The sequence below is a fragment of the Guyanagaster necrorhizus genome (assembly GCF_019112545.1).
Source record: "Guyanagaster necrorhizus MCA 3950 unplaced genomic scaffold BT62scaffold_12, whole genome shotgun sequence".
NCBI classification, from domain to species: Eukaryota; Fungi; Basidiomycota; class Agaricomycetes; order Agaricales; family Physalacriaceae; genus Guyanagaster; species Guyanagaster necrorhizus.
The window spans coordinates 435,565-450,749 of NW_025064891.1; the positions used below are offsets into that span (position 1 = coordinate 435,565).

General features: G+C 49.2%; 10 protein-coding genes across 10 annotated transcripts; 7 read left to right on the forward strand and 3 right to left on the reverse strand.

Annotated features, from left to right (window-relative positions):
- Positions 1-5: 5 nt before the first annotated feature.
- BT62DRAFT_115744 (uncharacterized protein) lies at positions 6-2,379 on the reverse strand. Its single transcript, XM_043179739.1, has 8 exons — positions 2,127-2,379; positions 1,975-2,076; positions 1,748-1,921; positions 1,597-1,688; positions 1,381-1,542; positions 1,248-1,330; positions 1,069-1,189; positions 6-1,019 (listed from the first exon to the last, which is right to left on the reverse strand). The coding sequence occupies exons 1-8, from the start codon at positions 2,213-2,215 to the stop codon at positions 157-159; spliced, it is 1,686 nt and encodes a 561-aa protein (XP_043039882.1). The 5' UTR covers positions 2,216-2,379; the 3' UTR covers positions 6-156.
- Positions 2,380-2,902: 523 nt separating this feature from the next.
- Positions 2,903-3,903, forward strand: BT62DRAFT_919696 (uncharacterized protein; the record flags this gene model as incomplete). Its single annotated transcript, XM_043184173.1, has 4 exons — positions 2,903-3,332; positions 3,431-3,547; positions 3,575-3,724; positions 3,806-3,903. 4 exons carry the CDS (start codon positions 2,903-2,905, stop codon positions 3,901-3,903), a joined length of 795 nt encoding a protein of 264 aa, XP_043039883.1.
- Positions 3,904-3,926: 23 nt separating this feature from the next.
- BT62DRAFT_994023 (UBC-like protein) lies at positions 3,927-4,911 on the reverse strand (the record flags this gene model as incomplete). Its single annotated transcript, XM_043190446.1, has 4 exons — positions 3,927-4,396; positions 4,447-4,652; positions 4,706-4,845; positions 4,902-4,911. 4 exons carry the CDS (start codon positions 4,909-4,911, stop codon positions 4,336-4,338), a joined length of 417 nt encoding a protein of 138 aa, XP_043039884.1. The 3' UTR covers positions 3,927-4,335.
- A 214-nt stretch (positions 4,912-5,125) lies between these two features.
- BT62DRAFT_980645 (uncharacterized protein) lies at positions 5,126-7,874 on the forward strand (the record flags this gene model as incomplete). The annotated part of the gene is made up of 8 exons (XM_043189531.1): positions 5,126-5,168; positions 5,230-5,317; positions 5,365-5,539; positions 5,590-5,710; positions 5,762-6,291; positions 6,341-6,496; positions 6,550-6,622; positions 6,679-7,874. The coding sequence occupies 8 exons, from the start codon at positions 5,126-5,128 to the stop codon at positions 7,872-7,874; spliced, it is 2,382 nt and encodes a 793-aa protein (XP_043039885.1).
- A 331-nt stretch (positions 7,875-8,205) lies between these two features.
- Positions 8,206-10,065, forward strand: BT62DRAFT_931832 (uncharacterized protein). Its single transcript, XM_043186216.1, has one exon. It carries the CDS (start codon positions 8,685-8,687, stop codon positions 9,951-9,953), a length of 1,269 nt encoding a protein of 422 aa, XP_043039886.1. The 5' UTR covers positions 8,206-8,684; the 3' UTR covers positions 9,954-10,065.
- On the reverse strand, positions 9,970-11,202 carry BT62DRAFT_931833 (ribosomal protein S5). The gene is made up of 4 exons (XM_043186217.1): positions 11,169-11,202; positions 10,903-11,029; positions 10,309-10,855; positions 9,970-10,256 (listed from the first exon to the last, which is right to left on the reverse strand). Exons 2-4 carry the CDS (start codon positions 11,010-11,012, stop codon positions 10,143-10,145), a joined length of 771 nt encoding a protein of 256 aa, XP_043039887.1. The 5' UTR covers positions 11,013-11,029; positions 11,169-11,202; the 3' UTR covers positions 9,970-10,142.
- A 103-nt stretch (positions 11,203-11,305) lies between these two features.
- BT62DRAFT_116018 (uncharacterized protein) lies at positions 11,306-11,947 on the forward strand. The gene is made up of 3 exons (XM_043179741.1): positions 11,306-11,352; positions 11,411-11,503; positions 11,565-11,947. The coding sequence occupies exons 2-3, from the start codon at positions 11,448-11,450 to the stop codon at positions 11,809-11,811; spliced, it is 303 nt and encodes a 100-aa protein (XP_043039888.1). The 5' UTR covers positions 11,306-11,352; positions 11,411-11,447; the 3' UTR covers positions 11,812-11,947.
- On the forward strand, positions 11,948-12,579 carry BT62DRAFT_116019 (uncharacterized protein). Its single transcript, XM_043179742.1, has 2 exons — positions 11,948-12,256; positions 12,306-12,579. The coding sequence occupies exons 1-2, from the start codon at positions 12,084-12,086 to the stop codon at positions 12,490-12,492; spliced, it is 360 nt and encodes a 119-aa protein (XP_043039889.1). The 5' UTR covers positions 11,948-12,083; the 3' UTR covers positions 12,493-12,579.
- On the forward strand, positions 12,464-13,723 carry BT62DRAFT_115917 (DUF1771-domain-containing protein). The gene is made up of 6 exons (XM_043179740.1): positions 12,464-12,863; positions 12,920-13,136; positions 13,191-13,201; positions 13,253-13,373; positions 13,426-13,492; positions 13,541-13,723. The coding sequence occupies exons 1-6, from the start codon at positions 12,666-12,668 to the stop codon at positions 13,677-13,679; spliced, it is 753 nt and encodes a 250-aa protein (XP_043039890.1). The 5' UTR covers positions 12,464-12,665; the 3' UTR covers positions 13,680-13,723.
- Positions 13,724-13,729: 6 nt separating this feature from the next.
- Positions 13,730-15,166, forward strand: BT62DRAFT_931835 (uncharacterized protein). The gene is made up of 7 exons (XM_043186218.1): positions 13,730-14,088; positions 14,148-14,244; positions 14,294-14,389; positions 14,443-14,535; positions 14,585-14,694; positions 14,750-14,841; positions 14,892-15,166. The coding sequence occupies exons 1-7, from the start codon at positions 13,755-13,757 to the stop codon at positions 15,126-15,128; spliced, it is 1,059 nt and encodes a 352-aa protein (XP_043039891.1). The 5' UTR covers positions 13,730-13,754; the 3' UTR covers positions 15,129-15,166.
- The last annotated feature ends 19 nt before the right edge of the window (positions 15,167-15,185 follow it).

The window sequence follows — 15,185 nt, forward strand, 5'->3', positions numbered from 1 at the left end:
TATGTAGCCTTCTTACAGTATTGTATCAACACCGTTGCAACGATTCCACGGCCTTTCGTGATGAGCGGTAATTATTAGTGAACGCTACACAGAGCAACTAAAACTATAAGTAGGCAAGTGCTAGGCTTCAAGCTTCAATCTATATAAAAGCCCAGTCTATTTTCCATGCTCCGATTTGCTCCAAGACGTACCCTCCTTCCTGGACCTTTGATCATGCGCTCCTGTATTACGCAATCCCGACCGACCGTTCTCTGATGCATCAGAACGAGATGAAGTTCCCTCCTGATTATTCCAAGGTTCCCGCTTTCTTCCTCCCTCCCAGCCTTGTTTCGGCGGCCGACGATTGTCTGAGTCGTAGGTAAGAGGCGGTCTCTCCTGGTTATTCCAAGATCGCCGCCTCCTTCCTTCTTCCCAGCCCTGTTTTGGCGGTTGGCGGTCGTCTGAGTCGTAGGTACGAGGCGGGCTCCTCTGCTTATCCCAACCTTGGCCCTTTTTGCCTCGTTCCCAGCTTCCTCTCTCAGGCCGACGGTTGGCCCGAGACCACCCGTAATCCTTGCCACGATATCTATCTTGTTTATTGGAGTTCCCCCCTCGATCTTGCTGTTTAGTAGCAACCCGCCCATACTCATCCTCATTGCGAAACTCCTCGGCAGCAGTTTTCTCAACATCTTCAACAAGAGGAAGCCCATCACCAGGTTCAGTGTCAGAACCTTCCTCTGAAATCACTCTTACTTGTACAGAGCTCGAGTCATAACTTTGTTGCTGGCGAAAGAATGTTGTCCCAAAAGTCCCGGCTGTCTTGTACTTGATTCCGCCCGAGAGGTAAGCGTCTACCTGCTTTTGAGCCACAGCGTCTGCGAATTTCGGTACTTCCTGTATTATAGTTGCAACTTCGGTACGGAGGCGCTGTTCTGCACCGCCATGTGATACTTGTATGTATTTCGCGGCACGAAGATCTTTTTCGTCGGGTAAAGGCACGTGTCCGTGCTGTACTTTGGCAAGAAGGTCGGGTGTGATGTCTAAACGCGGTCTGTAGCTAGACTTTTGGAGGAAAATGGCTGCACAAACCTCGGATATCTATAGGTATCGTGGTAGTAATTCCACTGAGAGAGACGAAATTCATCTGGCCTGAAGGGACCACTTCCACGATTCGAGCACTCCGCTTTTCAAAGTTTCTGGCACATGCGTGCTTCGGGTAGGAGAAGTGGCAGTCAGCGCCGACAAAATCTGCCATGGTTCTTACTCACCATATGGACATACTCTTCGTTTGATTTAGCTGGGTGAAAAATTATGACATTCCCACAGGGAGTAATGTCACTCTCGAAGAAGGCTGGAATCAAGGAAATCAGGGATAACTTCAGGGAATGGGTCAAGACTGACTGGAATCCGAGGAGATTATAACAGCTTTGACTTTCTGATCGTAGGCGAGGTCAGCTTGGGATTTTACGACGCGCGCTGCCACGGTTTTTCTGTAGAGACCATCAAGCACTTCTTGAGACATTTCACCATCAGAGGTGTATATTACAGCCTTGCCTGATGATGCTACAAGGATGCGCGTTAGGTGCGAAAGTCTGATGCCGAGAGATGAGACGTTACAGATGATGTCTGCTATATAGGTCCAGAAGCTATCCTCCAAGTTGTTGACGCCATCATCGGCAGGTAAGAATGAAAGACTTGGTGGGATGTTCCTGCGAAATGGTGCATCAGTCAATAACACACTACCATCTTCACAAGCACATAATCTTACCATGTTTGAAAGTAACACTCGACGAAAGAGACAGCCCTTTCGTAATTCCAATTTAACTTTTCTTCGATGTTCGTTAGGCAGATGATCGGTGTTCTCTCGGAGGAAGGAATATAATGTGTTCTCGGAGTGCCCATCGTTGCTCTTGGATTAAATCTAGCGAGTGCCTCGAGAAGTCTGGAAAGATAGGTTATGTTAATTGCATGCGAAAAATTCTGGGAATGACATACGTTGTATCGGGCTCAAAATTACAAAGAATGAGTGACTTGCATTCATAAACATCATAACATGATAGTGCAGAGGTGACAGTATCAAGTCCAGAGATCAATACACTGGTTTAATGTCAGAATGAAGAGAAGCATAAGCCTGGGTAGACGCACACATCTGCTGTTCGGGCTTTTTCTGACACTTCAGCTGTATCAACGAGCTCGACCGCCCACGTATCTTTGGCCCGTAAGAAAGTATGAACATCTCTAGCAGTAGATACTTCTTTGAATAGGACAATTATCCTGGACACTCCTGGTTCGGAAGGAAGCTTGTCGATTAGGTCGGCAATGGCGCTGCGTTGGTCATTTTCCGATACACTGGCTGCAATAACCGAACGTCCGAGATTGGCTGCCTGGACAGTTTCTAAGATTGCAAGCGAAAGTGGCGTCGAAGAGTTATTCAAAGTTGCATGTTTAGACTTCTGAATGATCGTGTACTATGAATGCGAGCCGATTTATTAAGTGAGAAACAGCACCTTTCCACGTATCTGGGACTCGTGCTTCTGACTTCCCTTTTCCAAGTCGTGTCGTACGCAATGGGAAGTCCACAGCCGCCCTTCCCGGTTATGGTCCTGGCTTCTTACCACATCAGGAGCAATAAAACCAGTTTTTGAGAACGAACGAGTTCGATGTGTTGGAGGAGTGACTAGTCTCAAAGATGTGACTAGTCTCAAAGGTCGACGCGGGGAAAAAAAACGAAGCATGCTCGGAATCGGTCCGGCTTCCGGAGTTATTCTTCACGAGCACATGACATATGGGACATGTTCGATGTGACTGTGACAGTGGTACCTTCATTCATTTGCTGCATTTTCTATGTCGGACGGTATGTTTTTCAATCTCATAGGAACTGTGGCTGAAATGAAGCTGTATAGAGACAAAATTTCATCGCACTATGGCGGCCAAGAAGATCGTCTTCATCACTTTAACCGTGGCATTGAGCGTCGCCGTCATCGCCATCCTCATTTTTGCCATTCGAGAAATTCAAGCTAAACAGACAGCCGTCAGAAGAGATTTGTTTGTCGGTAACAACGGCACCAACGCATTGCTGAATTCGGATTCAGAAAAGGCGATTCACGACACATACTATCCGTCCACCACACCCTCTTCAACACCCCGCTGTATCGATGAACTCTCTACAAAAGCTCATACTTCTACGCTTGGCAGGCTCTCTCGGGTTGTTGAACAAGATATTACACTCTCGCACTCCCGCACGTCTTCTGTTGACATTGCCTTTCCTTTGCTATCAACTTTCGCACATGTGGACGCAAACACCGCTACCGCAATGTTTATACAGGCGGGACTTCAGTGCATGTCAAGAAGAGGTGTACCCCGGAAATTACCTCATGAAGAGTCGACTTCGCAGATAGCTTGTCTTCCCAAAGTATATCGAGTTCATCGATGACTTCTATTTCTACGGTAGCCACAGAATCCAGCTTTTCAGACGAGGATCACGAAGATGAAATCTACCCAGTTCACAGAGCGCAGACACAGAGTATGGAGATACAACGGGGCGCATTATTGACATTGGAAGTGTTACGTGCGTCAGCTCTTGGTCCGGTCGCAGACACCCCGGAAGTCGTTATCTCTACCATTCCAGTCGACAAAGAAGCTCGATATGTATCTCTCAGCACGAATGCGAGCCTCTTCCATGTTCAAGCGCCGTCAATACTGGTTACACATCCTAGTACGAGCACCATTGAATCCAGCACGAGCAGTGTGTCTATTGACTTGGCCGATTTTCCTCTCCCTCCTACGTCTGGCGTAGCACCAGTTTAAAAACTGACGGTATCCACAGACGTCGCTACGGGTGGCCGCTTAGAATTTGACGATTCGGAGAAGCGGTCGTCTGTTGAGCAGTTCATCGTGCTCTACTGGAGTACCGCTGAGATGTAGGAGAGATCACGTTAATGATGCGCCTGTCTGTATGGTACTGGTGTGGTTTATGAAAAAATCTATCTATTTGCTTCATCGTCCCTGTCCCCGCTTTTTGACAGTACTTTTGCTGCCGCCTCCGCTCATACTAGTGAAGAAACTGAATGGAAAGGGACGGTGTTGCCAAGGGCTGGGACGAATATCTGAATGCCGGATCAAGTTCACTTGCTTGCGCCATCTCCAGCCAGTATGCAGCTTGGCAAGCCGTTTTATAGACTCGTCACGTTGACTCGGCGGTAGCATAAAGACAAATGATAGTGGCTTGGGCACAGAATGTACAAGATGTTTGGGTGATTGCAAATGCTACAAAACAGTTAGAAATTACAAAGTTTACTTCCACCTAACCATCCCCTTCAATCAGTCCTTGGCCATGCCGGATGTTGGTATATGCTTTCAAAACATGGAGCCCTCTGGGGGTTGTGGAAGCTTCCTGTTATGGAACGATGCCATCTCCCTACAATGCCAATTCTTAGTATCAGTGAGGAGATCGTAAAGCATGCGCACTTTCTCATCTCCACGAGAACACTCTCGATACTGTGGTTGCGTGTCCACCCAGCCAACACAGGAAGTTTGGTCGGATCAACCAGGCCGTTCATCTGGTTGACAAACGGCAGATTGACCTTCGATAGGAACTGAACAGTCGGAGCGCTATCAGGATAGCTCTCGCCACAAGTTATCTTAAGGCTGTAGATACGGTTCTCGTGCACGGTCTGCATAGTTGTGGGGGATCAGCATTTCATCCAGGCAGGAAAGCGCGACATACATGTCCTGGACCGATAATCGTGCCATTCCAGTTGCTCATCATGATATCGTCGCCGTCCTCCAAACCATACGAGCACGACCCATCACCAATGCCCTTCTCACCCTTTTCAAGTTCTTCAAGTAGTCGAAAGTTTCGTGGGACTATAGATATCGATTTCAGCGTCGCAGCATGCTAGAATGTGAATTAGTGAACTCACTCTTCGCCATCGCAAGGAGAATGACAATGATCACTAGTTCGTAGGTAATGGGCAAAATACGTATGCTGAATTTCATCACATATTTGGTCCGAAAACGGGATTGTTTTCGGATATCCGTACAGCCACCAGCCTGAGTGCAACTCCTTACCGCATCTTCGACGTCCGCAGCTTCCTCTCTTCCTTTATAACATTGACCTTGTCAGAAAGTGCACTAAATCTCGTAAATGTTTGGTGGAGGCTCTACAAATCCATATGATGAGGTCGTCAGTGCGTCTACTTCCATACTGGTTACTTGCATATGGCCATACCTGACCACCAACCTTAACAGCCAATACGACAGATGAGAATCTGACGAGCGAAAATTGGGAGCTTATTCTCAATCTATGCGACAAAGTACAGGAGGAAGGCCAGGAAGGGTGCGTTATTTGTCGTTAGCGATATCACCGCTTACACGCCTCCCCAGGGCACGCAATGTCATGGCTGCTGTGCTCAAAAGGTTGGCTCACCGTAATCCAAATGTACAACTATATGCCCTGTCGCTGTCTGAGTCGCTATCTAAGAACTGCAGTATTGAGCTCCATAGGGAGATTGCGTCCAGAGCATTTACTCAGGGATTAGAGAAACTTATCACCGACAGGGTAAGCACCTGTAGCATTATTGACTTCCGCGGATACTCATATGGATGTAGACAACACATGAGAAAGTACGTCGCAGGGCTCTAGGCTTAATCGCAATGTGGACAGCAGAGTTCGAGAGTGATTCCACTCTCGGTGTGATGGAGGACTGCTACAACAGTTTACAAGCGAAAAGTATATTGACCACGCTTTTTGCATTGTCCTTTCCATTCAATCTTTTTCCAGATTACAAATTTGAAACACCGCAGGAGCCTCCGCCGCCAACTGTGGACGATGAAATTCGTCGAAAGGAGGAAGAGGAACTTCAGCGCGTCCTCGAAATATCTATGGAAGACAAGGGCGGACGAGACCAGTGGGCGCGGTACAACGATGTTGTGTCAAGTAGTGCAGGTGGATCTGGCTCTTCGCCAAGTCTACCTTGGGCATCCGGTTCCTCTAGTTCGTACCAAGCACCATCATCATCTTATGCAATACCGAGTTACTCGTCGGGCTATGCCCCTGCACGGACGCCGTCACCGAAGCAACAAGTGCAGCAATTTGGTACTGCCCCAGTGTCCTCTACTCCAGCGACCGTCTCACCTCCACAAACCAATATCGTCACCCGGGTTCGCGCACTACACACCTTCGAGCCCACGGAACCTGGGGAGCTTGGATTTGAAAAGGGCGATATCATCAAGGTGGTAGATCGTGGTTACAAAGACTGGTGGCGAGGCCAGCTTAAAGGAAGAACCGGAATTTTCCCCGTGAACTATGTGGTGCGTAGCCGTAGTTTCGAAGGATCCTGACCAATGACTCTCATCACAGGAGGCAATGCCTGAACCTACTGCTGCCGAGTTGGGAAAAGAAGCGGAGCAGGAAGCAGCTGTCTTCGCCCAAGCTGTTAACGTCGAGAAGCTGCTTAACATGCTGCGATCACTGGATCCAGCCAAGGATAACCTTGCAGACAACGAAGAGATTCAGGTACGTATCTTTTATATTCTCAATTTCACCGTCAACAAGTCTTGTCACCGCAGGAGCTATATCGGTCGAGTATGGCTTTACGCCCCAAGATTGTTAAGCTCATTGACAAGTACAGTCAAAAGCGAGGTATACCTTTTTTTTTTCCCTTGCCCGCCGAGATCAGGACTAACGCGTATGGGTAGCTGATCTTGTATCAATGAACGAGACGTTCGTCCGCGCACGTACCATATTTGATCGTATGATGGAAGAAAGCCTCGCTCGTCACAGTGCGATGTATGAGCAGCCCCCTACCGCGGCATATCAACCCACAAGTCAATTTTCTGCGACACGTCCGGACTCTCGTGGACAGACAGCGCCTGCCTCCTATACCTGGAATCAGCAACCTCAGCAGCACGCGTATGGCACGTACCCTCAGTATGCTGGACCATATGGCCCCCAGTCTCAATCTGTGGCTACCGCGTATGGCCCTCAGCCTTATGGGCCTCAGGGACCGTTGCCTTATCTTGTTCAAGGTCAAGGCCAATCGGGATCCCCTCCGGCTCAAGTGGTAGCTGCTCAGACACCGCAAAACTCTATTCCTGCCCAAGCGCAAGGAGCAATGTCGAACCAGACGCAAGGATCCATGCCTTCGGATTCTCAGGGAGCATTGTCTGCTCAAGTGCAAGGTGCCTTGCCCACGCAAGCACAAAGTTACATGTCCACAAAAACACAAGGGCATGTACCTGCACAAGCTCAAGCAGCACAAGTTTTAGGGCAGGCAGCACGGCAGGCCGACCAGGCTACGCAACCTCAGTCCCAAGCTCAGGTGCAACATCAGCAGCAAATCCACGGTCGTCAAGTAGCTGCTCCCTATGTTTACGATCCTACCGTGACTTATTCCGACCCGAATGTGCAAGCGTGGGCGCAGTACTACGCCAAAGGTGGGAAAGATCCTGCCGGCGGTGTTTACTTCATCTCCGTTCCTGGGGTGACGGACAATCTGCCGCCTCCTGCTACCCCTGCGCCTGAACCTGAATCTCAACCACTTCAGCATAAATCTCAGCATCAAATGCAGACAAACGAGTATGGCTCCGTGGAGACGCTTTCATCGCCTTTCCCTACTAGAGATCAGCAACAGCAACCCGTCATAGAAAGCGAAGGGGGAAGAAGCCCAGTGGCTACTTCCTCTACACCGTCGTGGGTGTTGCCCAAAATGTCGTCACCACCAAAGCCCGCCGTTGGTGCCGGTTCCCCCGCCCCGGGTGGTGCTGAAATGGACGGCGGATACGGACGGTCACCGTATTATTCCTTGTCGGGTCATATGGCGGGGATCAGTATTAGTGGGGATCAGACACAAGGCTCTGCTCATGGGTACCAAGGAGTCGGTGCGACTGCATAAGGTGAGCTGAAGGCCCCGCTCTTATGATTAACTACCAGTCTGTGATCCATATATTTATGTTCATGATTACCCTTTGCAAATTGCAAAATTCTTCTGTCTGTCTGATCTTGAACTAGACAGGTTGTTTTATTTAAGCATTGGATGCATATGGTCATGGCTCAGTCGTAATTGGCCTCTCCGTGACGTTACCGCACAGTTGCTCGATGCCATACAAGATGCTGAGAGAGTCTCTATACCGTTCTATGTAAATTTTTCGTGCCGCCACATAGAGCCTATAAATAGTAATGTCCCACTAGCGTGACCAAGTTGCTCGCATCCCCGCTCCTTGGTTCAATCCTCCACTTCGGTCTTGGCTACCCTCATTGCTCACGGCTGCGTTTCTCTCTCTTTTTTCCTAGGCGACTTCCTTTCTGTATAGGATTCTACGTTTCTGTGAATACAGGTACGTTTTACATCCGAGGAGGCACATACGGTATTTCGAATTCCCGAAGGCGTTTTTAGTTTCTGTCGTCTCCTTGGGCCATGCAGTCACTAGCGTATCAAGACTTTGATTCAATTCCCTTTGCCCCAATGTCATTTTCATCTCCGAAATCTTCATCTTCCTCGCCGTTGTCTGCCGCAGAGCAAAGCTGGTATGCTTCGAGCCCCCATCGGCCTGGACCCATCCCCAGTGACCTCGGTACACCTCACCTCAGAGACGAAGACATCATTGCAGGCATGTTGCTGGAAAATACTTGCAAAAGGTAAGTTTCTGATCCAAGCGCGAGCAGGCAGTGATGTGATATTCAAGCTAGAATTTCGTCTGCAACCATGACGAAATTAGAAGATCAGCGCATCGGTTTCTGCTCTCTTGATCTTCGATACCCCCCCATAGATCCCCGCAGATCGCGTCGTCGCTGCATGAACTTTGGCTTCGGCAGAGAAGAGCTCCATCCTAAAACACCTGCACTTGTGCAGACCAAATACCAGCACGAAGAAAGAGATGATACAAGTAGGTCTGTTTCTACGCCATTGGACACTTATACGGGAACGGAATCAGACCTTTCTCCGCTCAAAGACATCGAGTTTGAATTACCCTGGCCACCTTCAATTGGACCCATGATTCGCCGCATGAAAAGTTCGCCATCCTTTGCGGAATCCTTGCACACGTTTAGCGGACACTGCACGACGGTGCCTGCTCGGTTATTCCGACATAACAGTTCCTGGAGCCGAATTGCATCTGAGCAACAACTCGGCACCCCCCACGAGGCGCTGCTCTCTTCAACCTTACAGATTACTGACAGGAGAACGGATGGTCTTTTGCAGGAGCTGGAAGAGAGCATAGATCCCGAGTCTTTGATACTCAATGCGGTCAACACCAGCTGCGCTGCTCGCTGGCAGAAAACTCATCGAGCATCCAAGACAGATCCCCATCTGCCCTCTCATGTCCATCCTTGGAGCCGTGAGTCGCACGCTACACCGAAAAGCAGCCTACCTCATGAACAGAATCACACAAATCCTGCATCGGCATCCGCTCACAACCGCATGCCAAGAATTATACGGCGGGTCGTTAGCTTGATGACATCTCCAAGGTTTGAGAACAGTATCCTCGCTCCGTCGCGAACTACCCACAAAATGCGGTCTTGGAGATTCATTCCATTGTCTGAGTCACAGTCAGAAAAACCGAAACCACAACCCAAGTCCCAGCTACGTGGTCGGTCGATATCGATGGAATTTCAGAAGGGTCGATCCAGTGCCCACGGACGTTCTCTTTTCACCTCGTCATCGAGTAACGTCAAAAAACCGTTTCATAAGTCCATTCTCTCCTTACCTCTCGCCGGGCTCCGCCCGTCCACTGGGAGCCAGATGGACTGCAATCCACCAATTTCCAAACGGCCGGTGACCCAGGTTTGGCATCGTCCTGTTGTTCAAGATGCGGACAACAGCGTAATAGGTTTGACATCTTTCATAGACATCACCCCCGAACAGAGAGCGCGCAACAAATCTGCATATGCGGGTAGAGACCGGGTCCGCAACTTGTGGCAGAAAGCCAGCAACAGCATACTTGGTTGGGGAAAGACAGCCCGGAAGAAAACATAAAAGAACAGACCCTCGTTCGTCTTGTATGATCTTAGAACCACCCATCATCCATTTTAGACATGTACATTTATTGTAATGTAATTAAGCTGTGTATCCTCTTCACGAATTGCATACGCTTTCGTCACTGAGCTTGATCGAAGGAAACCATGAAAAGAAATACAGCACGTAGACATGGCAGCAGTACTAAATCTACTTCTTCCCGGCAGTAAGTTGAAGATGTGCACTGTACTCGTCATAGGGAAGCTTGGAAACAGGGATATCCCTCCACAAGTCTGGCGTCAAGAACGCATATGTTTTGGTGATCTGTGAAACAGTCAGCCACAAGGTTACACTGATAAGAGTATTAATAACTTACGGCGGCAAAAGTTGCTTTCAAGAAGTTACCCATTGTCGCGGTAGAACCTTTCGACTGAGTGTACACATCCTCGACACCAGCAAGCTGCAATATACGCTTCGAGGCAGGTGCAGCGACGATCCCAGTTCCCCGCGGTGCCGGGATAAGACGACACATGACGGAACCGACTTTTCCACTGACTTTGGAGGGCACCGTATGGGGTGCACCGAGAGCAGCACCCCAGTAACCTCTTCGCACAGGGATGACAGAGAGCTTGGCGAGAATGATGGCACCACGGATAGCTGTTGCGACTTCCTTCGCGCATTTGACTCCCAATCCAACGTGACCGTCGAAGTCTCCGATGGCAACGAACGCCTTGAAACGAGTGCGCTGACCAGCACGAGTTTGCTTTTGGACGGGCATGATCTTCATAACTTCGTCCTTGAGTTTGGGCAAGAAGTAGTCGATAATTTGGAACTCCTTGACGGGCAGGGAGAAAAGGTAGATTTCCTCCATGGATTTGATCTTTCCATCCTTAACAAGACGGCCGAGCTTGGTGACGGGAACCCTGAGGCGAGATGAATGGATGTCTGTAAATAAGAGGACAGTTCATACCATTCCTTCTCATCGTCCTTGCGAGCGCCACGACGGGGTCCTCTTCGTCCCCTTCCCCTGTCACCACGCCCACGACCGAATCCGCCACGTCCTCTGGGAGCATCAGCCATTGTAGTTGTTGAAAATTCTAAATACAAGACTGGTTAGTCAACGTTATCCAAACAGACAGAGGCTCATCCAGCCGAATTATGCTCATAATTGGCCCAAGAAAGCACGATATGAGTAGACATTGACAGTACGAGGGCCCTGGGACAAAGCGGACTCACTTTTATTGAGCTCGCTGTCTTTGACGGTGAAGAGGCTTCCTTCACTTCTCGTTCTTCAAAATTTAGTTGCGTTTGCCGGAGCAAGCCGAGTCCCGATGAGTCAGCAACTTGGTCCGGCAGCGCCACCGCTCCTTAACCTAACCCTTAACGCCCATCTGACTTCCTGGCTCCTTTTCATATTTTTGTGCGTTTTGCTCAATTCTCCTCTAACTGTGCTGCGTGACTCATTTTTTATATGCCAGGAATTTTACCGCTGAAATCGTACCAAGTTGGCACCCCATGTCGTTGAATTCCATGTCCAACTTTGCCAAACGGAAATCTAGTCTTTGCCCCACGTAAGTCGCTATTTCCTTTCTGTCTAACTGCCGTTCAGAATTGATGAGTATGTCTTTGTAGCAACGGTCGTCTAACCGTTGGAGATGGGGCTTCTTTCTCTCTCGACACCGATCCTAGTGTGCTTGCCGTCTGCCAAATGCAGGGCACTGACGATTTGTACTACTACTCTACTACGTTCTCTGGTGGACCTGGGGTGAGTTTTCTAACATCTACTGTAGCATCTGGGTACTCAAGTCGGCTCTTAGTGGCGCTTTTGACGTCCCTAATCCAAAATGCCCTCCAGACAGAGGGTCGTCGGACCGTGTGACAGGCAGTCCGGCGTCGATTCTCTCTTCATCTCCAATTACCCTTTCATCTTCCTCAGACTCTAATTATATCAACAAACATATCGTCTATCCTCATGCCAAGCCCCCTATTACGACCGTGGATTGTTCTCGTGCTTGCGCCGCTGTTCCCGTTACGATACCCAGGGCTCCGTCTGTGCTTTCCACCCCACCCCTGACCCCCGACGACGGCAGTGTTTGTAGCGCCAGCGGGTCAGACATTGACGCCGACCAGAAGGATGCGCTGGACTTTGTTATGACGATCTTTCCATTCCAGGGATTGAAGGCCTTGCCCTACGCTAAACGTGTTACCATCACCGCCTCAAGTCTGGGCCCAAATTTTAGCGGCATGGTATTGGAGTTGCCGGGCAAGCCGAGAACCTTGTATGTCGATGGCAAGAGCGCACAGTCTGTTAGTCTTCGAGAGAGGTGAGTAGGAATACCTGGATTCCTTTACTTGGTGCTGACCTCATGTTAGCGTCGTTGCCCTTTTGGATCTTGCCGATGAGCAATTGGCATGCTCTGCCCTTATCATCGTTTTGGAAAGGTCTTCGCCTACCTTGAGTCAGCTCCTCCATTCTCTCATGTACGCTGGGGGATCTGTGGTGACCAAACCTCCATTCGACGTTGATCCTGCTTTTGTCTTGGTGGGCCTGGAGATTTAGACGCCGTGGATGGACTATCGTCTTTTGCTCAAGTTTTTGTACCTGTTTCGCATTTTCAAAAAGCGCGCGCACTATCACCATGTTTATTTAGTTGAATGTTTGTAAATGTAGCCATCAACAAACATCTATAGTTGACCACAACCATCTGGCACGGCTAACATTGCTGCATAAACATGTCTGCCCTGCTGAAGGTTGTCAAGGCTGTATTTAACATATTCTGTGGTGGATCATCCCAAGAACCCAGCAAGCCACAAGAGCAATCTCCTCCTCCATTTCACCAGCCAGAGCAGCATCAACCGGTATTTCAGCCACCTCATCAACCGTCTCCCCCACATTATCCACCGTCACCACATAGACCACCAAAGCATGAGGTAACAGAGTTGCTTACTCAGCACTCTTTGATCACTCGCTGAAAAGTCTACGACAGGACGACAACCAGAAAAACCAGCAGAATGAATACTACATCGACCTTCGTGCGCGCGCCAATAAAGAAGGGGATGAAATGGCTAAATGTTTCAGTGAAAGCCATGAAGCCTATAGTTGCGGTGATGGTGCTAGAGCCAAGGAACTCTCAAGCCAAGGGAAAAAACACCAACAAAAAATGGAACAGTTGAACAAAGAGGCGAGTGATTGGATTTTCGTTGGTCAGTACATACTAGCCACTCTGCACTTGATGCTCATCCTCACGGTATCAGTAGAAAACAACCGTGTAAGCCGGTTGTGCGCCACGGTTGCCCAACATGCTAACTCCGTTATTCAGGATAGCAAACCTGGGGAGATTGACCTGCACGGCCTTTATGTCAAAGAAGCCATTGCACGTACAGATATTGTCCTTGAAGAAGCGAAGCAAAGAGGTGACTCTGAAATTAGGCTCATCGTCGGTACGTACAGACTACGCAAACCGTTTCATTCAAGTTGAACCCTGGATCGTAGGTAAAGGCTTGCACTCCAAGGGGGGCGCAGCAAAAATAAGGCCAGCTGTTGAGAACGTGATGCGCAAGTAAGTCAGCGTCCCCGCTGTAAGGTTTAACTGACCTGATTCGTACAGACACCAGTTGGTCGCAGAGCTGGACCCCTCAAATTCCGGCGTCCTTGTAGTGCACCTTAATGGAGCGAGAGGCGGAGGCGTCGGGCCGGACGAAATTGTGCGCCGGCTTGACCGCGATAATGTTTGTGTAGTCATGTGAATTGTAATTATTTAAATAAAAATAAAAATACTCCAACCGTGGGCCAGGGCCACGTGGCTGCCCACTGTCTCAACGATGCTCTTTCTGCAGATATTGTCGATCCTTTCACTCTTAGTGTTCCCTACTGCCCATGCCGGCAGCAACAATTTCGGCGATTCCTGCTCCCAGGGCGACAATCGCCTCCAAGCTGGCACCTACCAATTCTACAGCGACTGCAATTCTCAGACCTACTGTGCTTCCAACTCGACATGCGCCCACAAAGGGTGCAGAAAGGACGATTTTCCCTTTGGATATACGAACCCTGATTCATTCCCTCCCAAGTGCTCTCGCGGCCAGTTCTGCCCCGACGAGCAGGACCAGTGTTTAGATGTCCTTGCTGTTGGCAGCCCTTGTCAGCTCAATAGAGATGGTACTTTTAATTCATCCGGTTTGCTTGCACTTGACAAAGTCTGCATTTACTATTCGAAGACCAATGTGAAGGACCTCCCAACTTCAAAGAGCTCGCCGACGAGAGCAACCTCGGCCTCAACGTCAATGGATCCGTCTGTCTCAACAACATTTGCATGTTAGTGTAGTCCGCCTGGACTAGACATCCTGAATTTACGCATCTTCAGGTGGGCCAACGTGACTGAAGGTGGAACCTGCGTGGTCGAGAACACGGCCTACATCGCGTATGGAACCAATCAAGAGTACATCGACATCGTATCTCGGTCAGTTATACGTCATCCAAGGGTGGTGACGGATGTGCTGACCAGCTCTTCAGCGGTAACTGTCGCTTAGGTCTGTACTGCGATTCTCAGCAGCTTATATGTATCAAGAACAAGGATCTCGGTCAAAGTTGTGACGCCGATAAAGAGTAGGTGTATCGGTGACCGCTTTGTATTTTCCTTCTTGAACCAGCCTAGGTGCTCCACGTACAACTGCCTCAGCTCTGGTATTTGTGGCGAAAGCCCAAGAACGCCACGTCATTTTGGTGCTTGGGTATATGTGATTGTATGCATTGGTGTTTTCGGAGGTAAGGTTTCTGCATTGCCTATATCCGCTCTTCTAAAAAAGCGCACATTTTCCAGGCATGTTTGGTACACTCTTTGGATTGTTCTTCTTGCATCGGTCACAAAGAGAACAAGAGAGAGAAAAACGAATGCAGTATTGGAAAGAGCAGGTTCGTTAAAACGCGAGACTGACGATCATCAATTGTTCACGAACGGGTAGAATGCTTTCCATCAAAGTCTCGCTCAGATGCGCGAAGCCGCCCGCAACTCGATTATGTCTCTGGGAAACAGTACTCGCAGCACGATGTACAGCCGCGACGGTGGGAATTCCGACGATTCCCATCAGCCCATTCTCCAGCATGGTGGCCCGAAGGCATCAAATTTGCGACATGTTGCTGACGATGGGAGCCTTTACGACGAGGGTCTTGCGCAAAGGAGAGACGATGGACGCTTTTAGATTAATAAACACTACGTTGTAGTTGACCGTTTTTTTTTTGGATTCTTTAATACTTAA

What these genes read in the sequence shown, in the direction of transcription:
- BT62DRAFT_116019 (XM_043179742.1), top strand. Translation starts at nt 12,084, where the DNA reads ATGACGATCTTTCCATTCCAGGGATTGAAGGCCTTGCCCTACGCTAAA. An exon ending in TCTGTTAGTCTTCGAGAGAG is followed by an intron (nt 12,257 to 12,305) that starts GTGAGTAGGAAT and finishes ACCTCATGTTAG; the next exon opens with CGTCGTTGCCCTTTTGGATC.
- BT62DRAFT_116018 (XM_043179741.1), top strand. Translation starts at nt 11,448, where the DNA reads ATGTCGTTGAATTCCATGTCCAACTTTGCCAAACGGAAATCTAGTCTT. An exon ending in AAATCTAGTCTTTGCCCCAC is followed by an intron (nt 11,504 to 11,564) that starts GTAAGTCGCTAT and finishes ATGTCTTTGTAG; the next exon opens with CAACGGTCGTCTAACCGTTG.
- BT62DRAFT_115744 (XM_043179739.1), bottom strand. Translation starts at nt 2,215, where the DNA reads ATGTTCATACTTTCTTACGGGCCAAAGATACGTGGGCGGTCGAGCTCG. An exon ending in AAAAAGCCCGAACAGCAGAT is followed by an intron (nt 2,077 to 2,126) that starts GTGTGCGTCTAC and finishes ACATTAAACCAG; the next exon opens with TGTATTGATCTCTGGACTTG. An exon ending in CTATATAGCAGACATCATCT is followed by an intron (nt 1,543 to 1,596) that starts GTAACGTCTCAT and finishes GCATCCTTGTAG; the next exon opens with CATCATCAGGCAAGGCTGTA.
- BT62DRAFT_931835 (XM_043186218.1), top strand. Translation starts at nt 13,755, where the DNA reads ATGCTCTTTCTGCAGATATTGTCGATCCTTTCACTCTTAGTGTTCCCT. An exon ending in TTGTCAGCTCAATAGAGATG is followed by an intron (nt 14,089 to 14,147) that starts GTACTTTTAATT and finishes TACTATTCGAAG; the next exon opens with ACCAATGTGAAGGACCTCCC. An exon ending in TGTCTCAACAACATTTGCAT is followed by an intron (nt 14,245 to 14,293) that starts GTTAGTGTAGTC and finishes ACGCATCTTCAG; the next exon opens with GTGGGCCAACGTGACTGAAG.
- BT62DRAFT_931832 (XM_043186216.1), top strand. Translation starts at nt 8,685, where the DNA reads ATGACGAAATTAGAAGATCAGCGCATCGGTTTCTGCTCTCTTGATCTT.
- BT62DRAFT_931833 (XM_043186217.1), bottom strand. Translation starts at nt 11,012, where the DNA reads ATGGCTGATGCTCCCAGAGGACGTGGCGGATTCGGTCGTGGGCGTGGT. An exon ending in AAGGACGATGAGAAGGAATG is followed by an intron (nt 10,856 to 10,902) that starts GTATGAACTGTC and finishes ATCTCGCCTCAG; the next exon opens with GGTTCCCGTCACCAAGCTCG. An exon ending in TGAAAGCAACTTTTGCCGCC is followed by an intron (nt 10,257 to 10,308) that starts GTAAGTTATTAA and finishes ACTGTTTCACAG; the next exon opens with ATCACCAAAACATATGCGTT.
- BT62DRAFT_115917 (XM_043179740.1), top strand. Translation starts at nt 12,666, where the DNA reads ATGTCTGCCCTGCTGAAGGTTGTCAAGGCTGTATTTAACATATTCTGT. An exon ending in ATAGACCACCAAAGCATGAG is followed by an intron (nt 12,864 to 12,919) that starts GTAACAGAGTTG and finishes AGTCTACGACAG; the next exon opens with GACGACAACCAGAAAAACCA. An exon ending in TGAAATTAGGCTCATCGTCG is followed by an intron (nt 13,374 to 13,425) that starts GTACGTACAGAC and finishes CCTGGATCGTAG; the next exon opens with GTAAAGGCTTGCACTCCAAG.